General features: G+C 34.0%; 1 protein-coding gene across 1 annotated transcript; it reads left to right on the top strand.

The window, feature by feature from the left end:
* The first annotated feature begins 5,722 nt into the window (after positions 1 to 5,722).
* Positions 5,723 to 9,818, top strand: LOC109609509 (tubulin beta-1 chain). The gene is made up of 2 exons (XM_020026171.2): positions 5,723 to 5,879; positions 8,327 to 9,818. Exons 1-2 carry the CDS (start codon positions 5,739 to 5,741, stop codon positions 9,611 to 9,613), a joined length of 1,428 nt encoding a protein of 475 aa, XP_019881730.2. The 5' UTR covers positions 5,723 to 5,738; the 3' UTR covers positions 9,614 to 9,818.
* The last annotated feature ends 924 nt before the right edge of the window (positions 9,819 to 10,742 follow it).

Below are 10,742 nucleotides of genomic sequence, written 5' to 3'. Positions count from 1 at the left end.
TTAAAAATTGATTGGAAATGGTGCCACCAAATGAGGTGAATACGCTAAATGGTGATACGGCTTTGCTATTAATAGCGGCGTGTTTCATTGTATTTTTCTTGACGCCTTGATTAGGCTGGATCGGCTCCGGTAAATTTATTCAAGACTCTCACGCTTATGTTAATCAGAAAACGTAGGCGCTTCAATTGCAACGTCACATTTCCCATAAATTGAAATAATTCCTTCGAACAGTTCGCGGCGGATGGAGGCTTATTTGTTGTTTGTATCGTTCCATGCAAAATCAATTTTAGTTATTAGTCATACGTCCAACATTGCTCCTATCGCAACTTTTATATCTGACCCGCAAAATTGTTGTGCACATAAGTTTGGACATGTTCCATAAACAAAATTCCATGTCGCATTTTTCAATGCAAACAAATCGTAGATGTTCATGAAGTTGAAGTATATTTTGTGGTGGACAAATAGGCGGATTATTCGCACACGTTATAGTTGGGTGTGACCACTTAACACCCTCCTAATGGGAGCATTAACTTAATGAAGTGAATAACCCCTGTTTATTTTAATGCAGCCACTAACCCTGTTCTATCATGTCGGATATTACTGATAAAAATGGCCTAGTTGTAGTACAACTGCTAATCAATTTTCAGAGACAAATTTTATGACTGTCGATTTGTTTCGCCATTACAATTAATTTTTTTTTTTTAGTTAATCTTGAGTGATTTTTATTTCGTCAGTGATACTCAGACCAAAAACTTGTTAATTTAATTAATTACTTATCTAATATAACTGAACCATTATTTTTATTTGGTATTTATTGAATATAATTAAAATGGTAATTAATAATGAACATTAATTTTACTGGAACGTAAATAATTGGCTGGAATGTAAACATCACACGGAAATCATAATTCTGTAATCGACAATAAACTTTAATAATATTAATATCAAAGTCGAAGAAACTGTAAAATTTAAAGTAATTCTTCAATAAAATTATATCATCTTTGCATCAAACCTATTCTTAGAACATCGATAAGGAATGAATAATAAAAAAATATTCCGTTGTAAATATTTTTACAGTATATTAACACTTGGATGTGCTCTAGAAATTATCACACAGTTTTAAACCGCATGCAATTTTTAACACAACCGACGATGATAACGTCATTTTAATTTCTGCCATGCCATTTCATTTTGTTTTGCCATCTTGTGAGGTCTGAGCCTAATTTTTCAACCTTTAGCTTCAATTTAAGGGTTGTCCTTCATTTTAGCCTATTTATTGCGTTAGAAATTCGATGAATTATGGTTTTATTTCAATGAATTTTATTGATTAATTCGTACTTATGTATAATTATAAAATCATTTTACTTTCTGCCATACAATTTCATTTTGTTTTGCCATATTGTGAGGTCCATGAAGAGTCTGAGCCTAAATTTTCTACCTTTAGCTTCAATTTAAGGGTTGTCCTTCATTTTAGCCTATTGTATTAGAAATTCAGTGGTTTTATTTCAATAAATTTTATTGATTAATTTGTGCTTATGTATATTTTTTTAACATTACAAAAATTGTAGATAAATATATTGGTTATTATCTCATGTAATTTACTATACTATTTTGGTAATCTAAATTGCGACATGAGTTCAAGATATGAAAATATATATTTTAATGTAGCAGATAAAGTGCCATAAATGTTTTTTGAAGTTTTTAGACAATGATGATGACTGCAAGTGCAAAATCATCTGGTAATATTAGTAAATATTATAAAGGTTATCACAAAATAAAGCCAATTAACCTAATTATGTGCATCAACGGTTGCGTAGAAACACTCTACAGGTAATATTAAAAAAAATACCCATAGACGCTGAACCTAAAAAAAAAGTATCATTCGAAAATTGGTAATTTATTCCACCGTATCATAATAGCGGTAGGTTCTAATCGTTTTTGGCATTGTGTGGGCGTTTTTTATAGTTCCATTTTATTTCCCTGTCAACTTAAATAAAATAATTACAGCCATCTTTCAATATTAATAAAAATAGGTACGGATCCAATTATCCATCATTTAAATTCTCAATGATCACAAACCAGAGCAGAGAACGTCCTTGAATGGGATGGATGATGATACGTACAGATTCGGTTTTCCTAACATATTGTTGGGAAGGTGTAAATTCACTTTGATCTCCGACAAACGATCTAATAGACATTAAGGCATCACCATCGGTTGCATTAATTGCGCCCGTTGTAATAAAAGGCGCAATTTCCATACAATATCCAGGCCGGGTATATTCTAGAATAGGTTTCCGTTCAAAGGAACACAAAAAAATGGTTCCGTGACAAAGGCAAGTTAGCGAATATAAACGGAGGGTAGGTAGGGCTACACTCCAACTCCAGACTGGTGCTGTGCCGTGGTGTATCGTTATTTTTAGACCCGTTGTAATTGTATTAAACTAAAAACGGTCGCATATTCAATTCAATATCATATTCATTGTCTCTTGTGTTGCGTTTTAATTTTTGATGTTTAGCTGCGGAAAAGTGGAATGTGTGAATGAGGCACATGCCAAATGTACGCTTTCTAATGATTTCCGATAAAATAAGACACGGCTATTCCCTGAAATAAACATTGTTATGTAAATTGTAGCCCCCTTTACCTGATAGTTCATCAATAGCAAATTGTATGCCGTACAATTGAGGTAAAATATTTAAGGGCGAGTCTTGGGTTTATTTTAAGAAAATTACTTAAATTTTGGGATAGAGAGTGGTCAAATTTTTGCTACTTTGTTACAAATATATCTTCCAGTGTTTTAAAGAAATAATACAACAGTGCCTTATAATATTTTCTTCTTATAATTTTAACTTATATAAAAAATATAAAAGAAAAAGTTTTTACTTGTATTTTAAAATCATTAAAAAAGTCTTTTAAGACATAGGGTGATATAAAGTTCTACCTTAAAATAAACCTAAGAATTACTCTCTTAAACATTCCACCTTATCTTTAAAACACATTGTACTGGTAATAAAATATGTTAATTTTTGACAATTCATTTTTGAGAATTTGCTTCAAATGCCTTATTTTATTTTCATCCGAAACATCCCAATATAATGGTTAACCTTCATAGAACTGTACCTACATTTCGGTTAATTGACACTAACTGTCTAAAATATTGTATTATGTCATTGTTTGGGTTTTTGCTTTTTATAGATGTTTCATAAATATCTGTAATGCATTTGTAATTTTTATTAATTAATCGATCATAACAAGACTATTTAAAATTAAAAATTAGAGACAGTCACTAATAACAATAAAACCTTTTGTTTGTTTCATAAATTGGTTTTGCTTGCTAGACAATTTGGGGAATTCGTTGACAGTACTTTATTGAGTATATATTTTATAACAAAAAGATAATTATAATATTTTATCTTAATTTTAAAAAGCAATTTCTAAGAAATTTTTACTAGATTAAGAAAATCTTTCTTTTGTTGAAAATATCCTACTTAACTGTATTACTGACCATGATCTTTTCTTCGTATTTATAAAAATTTCTCTTATTTGAAAAGCTTTTGAGGGATGGTTTTATGACAACTTAAATAGCCAACTTTTTAATTTACATTTTTCATTTTAAAATATTTGTAAACGTGTACAATCAATAACATTTTATTGATTTTATAGATCAGTATTATTTGTTTTATAATATTGCACTGAAAAAACCCAGTTTATTAGAAATTATATTTAATTCAAACAATGAATTAGATAGATAACTTATTTTTATTATTTAATAAATGAATTTATGATGATAAATTTATGACAAATATAATTTTTAATTTTTTGTGTGTGCCAGTTCATAAATATTCTGCAATAATTGTCATAACAAACCCATTTAGAGCACAAATATAAACAACAATCACTAATAATAATAATAATAATAATAATAATAATAATAATAATAAAACTATTCAAGTTTATCTCATAAATTAGTTTGTTGTTCTTCATTATCATCATCTTAAAATACTTTATTGAAAATAGACAAATACCAAATTTATGTCTAAATTTATAATTCGTATATTTTTGACAACTGATTAGTAATTTCTGTAGTATTAAAAACACTCCTTTCATTAATCTTTCATTTCACAAATTAAAGTTTATTAATTATGAAAATAGACAAATTGATACCTAAATTTACAATTCGTATATTTTTGGAAACTGACCAGTAATTTCTGTATAACCATAAGGGATAAAGAACAATCCTTCTCTTGTTAAACTGTCCTTCTTCGTATTCATTCTTATTACCTTTCCTATAGAAGTTTTAGAAGGACGTTTTTATCCTATTCTAAACACCCAAATATCCTAAATTATATATATTTTTTAAAACGATTGCGAACATATTATCAGTTGTCCTCAATTTTATAGATACTGTTAATAAAGGTGCAACGCCATATCACATTTATTTGTGTGTTTAATTTATTGTACTGTAGAATTTTTGATATTATAAATTTAATATTTTTTTTATTATCCAATAAATGAAATTATTATGTTTATGATTTAAAAAAAATGTTATTTGTGTTACAAATTAAGATTAATGCTCTTAAAGACAAAAAAGATTTAATATATGTATATGTACATCTGGCTAAAAAATTAGATTGTTGTAGTAACCATACTAGGGAACATTTCAGTACACTAAATAATAAATCATTGACAATAAGGTTTAAGCAATGAACCTTAAGAAATAAAAATGATTCAAAAAAGATACTTACAAATGACATTAAAGTAACATATTGTAGAATTGTATGTAATTTTTGATATTATAAATTTGATAATTATTTTTATTATCCAATAAATTAATTTATTATGTTTATTAGTATAAATCAAATGATTTAAAAAAATGTTATTTGTGTTACAAATGAAGATCAATGCTCCTGAAGACAAAAAAGATTTAATATATACAACATCTAGCTAAAAAAATGGATTGTTGTAGTAACCATGCTAAGGAACATTTCAGTACATTAAATAATAAGTCATTGACAATAAGGTTTAAGTAATGAACCTTTATATATAAAAATGATTTAAAAAAGATATTTACAAATGAATATTGTAGAAGTAGTATCTAGATTGCCATGAAATGAAATAGTGTCATGCTTCTTAATATTTCCATGATGTTCTAGATACTTGTTATTTGTACTCATATTTTATTATTAGGAACGTGTGCGTGTGTGTATTTTAATACAAATTATGATTTTATTGATATAATATTTTATCTATAAGGTTTATATTTCTGATAGTATAACTTAATCAGTCATTGGTTTAGTGATTAGCCGTTTTGTCTGTCAAGTTTCTGTTCTTAACACCGTCAGTATCCTCCGAGGCAGCAATTTCCCATCGACTCAATAAAATCAGAAACAGACCGTGCAAAAGAAAACGGCAGAAAAGCGGCGCTATCTCGTACGTGTCCAGCAAAATAGTCTAGTTTTCTGTAAAATCGGCGGCCGGCAAATTGAACCAAACAACCCGTCGTATCCCACACATCTTGCGTCCGATACGTTCCTATTCCATGTCATTGAAAATCCGCACCATTAAAGACGGATTGTGGACATTATTATTCACCGTAGAAAATTAACGACAAACAACAACGCCCCACATTCAAATCGACAGCCAAATGTAGTTAGTAACCTACGCCGCCGTTGCCCGTCGTTTGGCCCCGGCCGAAGCCGGGGGTGGGGCGCTCTATAAATACCGACGCGGCCGGTAATCCATGCATTTCAGATCGAACCGCAGCGTGAACAGCGTTTCGTGTTTTCTAAGTAGTTGGAACCAATTTTTTTACACCACACACAAAATGAGGGAAATCGTTCACATCCAAGCCGGACAATGCGGCAACCAGATTGGAGCCAAAGTAAGTACTCACACACACACACACTAATCCAGGTTTTTCTCTAACGCGGGATAACACGGGACGCGGCCGGCTTTTTCGAAAAACGCCGTGCGCCGCGAACCGGCCATCTTGTGGAGTCGCGTTTTTCGCCAACCGTTTTCGACGTCGGTCTACGTTTTCCGGTGTTTTTGTTTTGTGTGGCTTTGCATGTTTTTCGCGGTGTGACTCGTTTTTCGGGGTGGTTTTTTTTTTTCATATATTTTCGGGACATGACGCGTCCGCTTTGGGAGACCGGCTTTGCCGGCCGTGTGTATCGATCGACCTGAAAACATCGGGTTGCCGGGAAAGTTGTAACGGTTTTTCGGACCCGGTTGTGTCGTTTCCGTTCCTATTATCGCCCTTTGGCGATTTTTCTGTTGTGCTTATGTAATTAATTGATACGTTTCCTATCTTATCCGGTGAAGTTTGACGTTTTTTTTTTTTCTAAATTTTTATCGCCGCCGATAAAGTTCAAGTATTTTGTTTGTTTCCAGCAATTGTTGTTTTAATTTTTTCGTTGCCGTTTTATAAGACCGGTGCGGTGGTTAAATTTAGATTTATTTTGTGGGGTTTTGATCTGTTGCAAATTGGGGAGCCAGACGGATGGCGGATGTTTTTAGGACGCGTCGTACTTGTGGACCGTTGGAAAAGGCGGTTGGGTTTTGCGGACAAGCAACAGCTTGTCTGCGACCCTTCGATGATTCGACTATTCATTCAGTGTAGCAACAGGAAAAATCGGTTTGACTTAAGGGCGTCGGTTTATTGCACGGTCTCTGATCATCGTGATCATCGTGATCATCATGATCATCATCTCCGTACGCGTAAGCGACACGGTCGAGCGACGGTGGCGCTGGTCCCTCATCCATGAGCCCGCCGGGTTCAACAGCCGGTTCTCTTTCGGTTCGGTATTCTCTTTTTGCACGGCCGAGAATAGTACGAAGAAGAAAGTCGGCCAGCTCTCCGATAGTTTTCCCCGTTTCACTTTGGATCCTCGGATGTTCTGAATAAAGCTATGCAAGATTCGGTGGGCGTAGGTTTTCACAATTTACCACCGCAAGTGGGATGTCTTAAACTATTGCGTAAGCGTTATTTTGCCGTTGACTATATATAGACATGACCTGACTCATAATTGTCAATTAACATAACTGGACACTGTTTCGTTTCTCGGCCTTGCTGACGCCGGTGTTTTACACCGTTTCAAGTATTAAATAATAGAAAAATTCATATTGATTGGGTGCGTAAGGACGTTGGCTTCCATTTTCGTGGTAGGAAACGGGGTTGGGGACTTCTGGGCGTGGTTGTCGCCGGCACACACGTATTTTATAATCGCATTTTCCGTTTACCGGTCCCATCTCCTGGGATACATCGATTTTTTACTCGAGGATATTCTATGGAGGGACAAAAATCGTTCAAAACACTATTGTCAACTTAAATAATTTCATTGGATTGATGGACATTTCAATAATTGATTGGATATTATAAATTTTATGTGCAATATCCATGATAGAATGAAATCTCAATGTTATACCGGTGATAAGAACTTTAACCTTTAAGTCATTAATAGTTAAAATCCAATATTCTAAAAATAAACCTTCAGTAACACTTAATTAATTAGTGGGGTTTAATTTTAAACATCTAAACTTAGTATTATAGTAAAAGTTCAGTGCAAACTCAAAAATTGATTAAATTCGTACCAAATTATAGTAATTATCTAAGAATATTTTTGAAATTTGACTTCCTGAAAACAGAAGGCAGCAATCCTTGGGTAAATTGGGGAATTCCATATCACACATCAAACTTTATTAAATTATTTATCAAAATTAAGAGACCTACTTAGAAAAATCTTCAGCAATACTTCAATTGCTTTGTGAAATTGGGGTAATTATTTATGATATTTTCTATAAATGAGTGAGATTTCATTTATAACAAACAATTAATCAGTTTGTGGAAATATTTTACTAAATTTTTTAGTTTTAATTAATAAATCTTCAACAGAACTTTGGTAAATTAGTGAGATTTCATTTAGATTATCCAAGTTGACAATAGTTACTAATATTTGAACCTTAATGCTTTTTACAAGACCATTTCTGTAATATGTGTAATGAAAGTTGGCATAGAATGGGACATACACTTATCTTACAAATCGTTCAATTATTTTAAATCTAACAAATAGTTCGAGTATTGATTTCCGTTAATAAATAATGAGATAGTATGTTTCAAGAAATGATTAGCTAAATAAAATTCCCGCACTTTGATGAGTCACTAGTTTACTACTAGAGTATGATTCGACCACCCACACACTTTCAATCAAACTATATTACACACGGCGTGAAATTATCCGACTCCACAATTTGTCCAACCGTTTTATTGTGTCGTCGATGATGTTGGAATAAGAGCACAGTGATTAACGAACCGTCATTATTTTCTAGTTCTGGGAAATCATCTCCGACGAACACGGCATTGACCCCACCGGAGCCTACCACGGAGACTCCGACCTCCAGCTCGAGAGGATCAACGTATATTACAATGAGGCCTCCGGTGGCAAATACGTGCCCAGGGCCATCCTGGTCGACTTGGAACCCGGCACCATGGACTCTGTCCGTTCCGGACCGTTCGGCCAAATCTTCAGGCCCGACAACTTCGTGTTCGGACAGTCTGGAGCCGGCAACAACTGGGCCAAGGGTCACTACACAGAAGGTGCCGAATTAGTCGATTCCGTATTGGATGTAGTAAGGAAAGAAGCCGAATCATGCGATTGCCTGCAAGGTTTCCAACTCACACACTCGTTGGGTGGTGGTACCGGATCCGGTATGGGAACACTTCTCATCTCCAAAATCAGGGAGGAATACCCCGACAGGATTATGAACACATACTCCGTAGTACCATCCCCTAAAGTGTCCGATACCGTAGTAGAGCCCTACAACGCCACCCTCTCCGTACATCAACTCGTAGAAAACACAGATGAGACCTACTGTATCGATAACGAAGCTCTCTACGACATCTGCTTCAGAACCTTGAAGCTCACCACCCCAACATACGGTGACTTGAACCATCTAGTCTCTCTCACAATGTCCGGTGTGACCACATGTCTGAGATTCCCCGGTCAATTGAACGCTGATCTGCGTAAATTGGCGGTCAACATGGTACCATTCCCACGTCTGCACTTCTTCATGCCCGGTTTCGCCCCATTGACATCCAGAGGTAGCCAACAATACAGAGCCCTGACCGTACCCGAACTGACCCAACAAATGTTCGACGCCAAGAACATGATGGCCGCTTGCGACCCAAGACACGGCCGTTACCTCACAGTCGCCGCCGTCTTCAGAGGCAGGATGTCAATGAAGGAGGTCGACGAACAGATGCTCAACATCCAAAACAAGAACAGCAGCTACTTCGTCGAATGGATCCCGAACAACGTCAAGACCGCCGTGTGCGACATCCCACCAAGAGGTTTGAAGATGTCCGCCACCTTCATCGGCAACTCCACCGCCATCCAGGAATTGTTCAAGAGAATCTCCGAACAATTCACCGCTATGTTCAGGCGCAAGGCTTTCTTGCATTGGTACACTGGCGAAGGTATGGACGAGATGGAATTCACCGAGGCCGAAAGCAACATGAACGACTTGGTATCCGAATACCAACAATACCAGGAGGCCACCGCCGACGAGGATGCCGAGTTCGACGAAGAACAGGAAGCCGACGTTGAAGAAAACTAAATCGAGATCTGAAACTTATTACCTACATTAAAATATTTTATTATTTTGTACTACGCAGTCTTTACATTCCGGTTTGTAAATTCGAATACACCACCACCACCTTATTCAAGACTGACTTTTTGTTTGTCATTTCTTAACATGTTTTTGCGTATTTTGTTTTTAAGGAAATAGGCATTAAAACTTTGCTGCCATTACTTATTTAAAACGGCATTTTAATTAACCCCCCACCCCATATGCTTTAATCGATCCTTTAATTTCCTTTGCTTCTTCCTATCCTCAATCATGGGCTTTTGACTCACAATTTAACCAATTAATTAATTGATTACGTATTTATTGAAATCAAAGGTAAGTAGTGGAAGTACTACTATAAATATATAAAAATATTTAAAATATAGTAAGTATTTAAATGACAGATAATATTCTGAATATCCGAGTAAATAATTCACGTCTAAAATTAAATATGTCATAATGCTGATAAAATTAAACCTTCATGTGTATGATATATTTTTAAGATTAAATAATAGAAGTGTCATCAATAATTTAATGTTTTTATGACAAAAAGCATGTATAACATATTATACAATTCAGAAGGTGCATACGTTATTAAAACTGGGTCATGACATCAGTTTTGAAAAAAATTAGAACAGGAAGAAAGTTTGGTTTGGTACGGCGCCAAAAATGTCAAAAATAAACAATTACTCTATACCTGAGAAATGAATGAAATTTTAAACATAAAATCGAAACACTACACTTGTTAGTAAGACTAAATTCTAATTCAGACTTTAATCAATAACAGAAACAAATCAGATTTGAATTTAAAATATTAGGAGCAACAGAACAAAATCATTTCATTTTCAAATATAAAGAACAACTATTACTACAATATACTTATAAAATAAGAGATATTTGACAAAAGAAACGTAACCTGATAGTTGTAGTACCTACTTAAACTACAAATTTGTAAAAGTACTTTCGATAAATTGAGTTTCAATGTCACTGCTTAAAATAAACTCCTTAAAAAATAAAAAAAATTTTTTATTATAAGTACAGGCTTTTTATTTATAGTTGATTGCGGAAATCAAAAGTGAAAATCCAATTCCTGACTTAATGAACTCATAAATTCCAAAAC

This window comes from Aethina tumida, chromosome 1 (assembly GCF_024364675.1).
Source record: "Aethina tumida isolate Nest 87 chromosome 1, icAetTumi1.1, whole genome shotgun sequence".
Taxonomy (NCBI): domain Eukaryota; kingdom Metazoa; phylum Arthropoda; class Insecta; order Coleoptera; family Nitidulidae; genus Aethina; species Aethina tumida.
The sequence above is the reverse complement of the archived record's forward strand: the minus strand, read 5'-3'. Positions and strand labels throughout refer to the sequence as shown.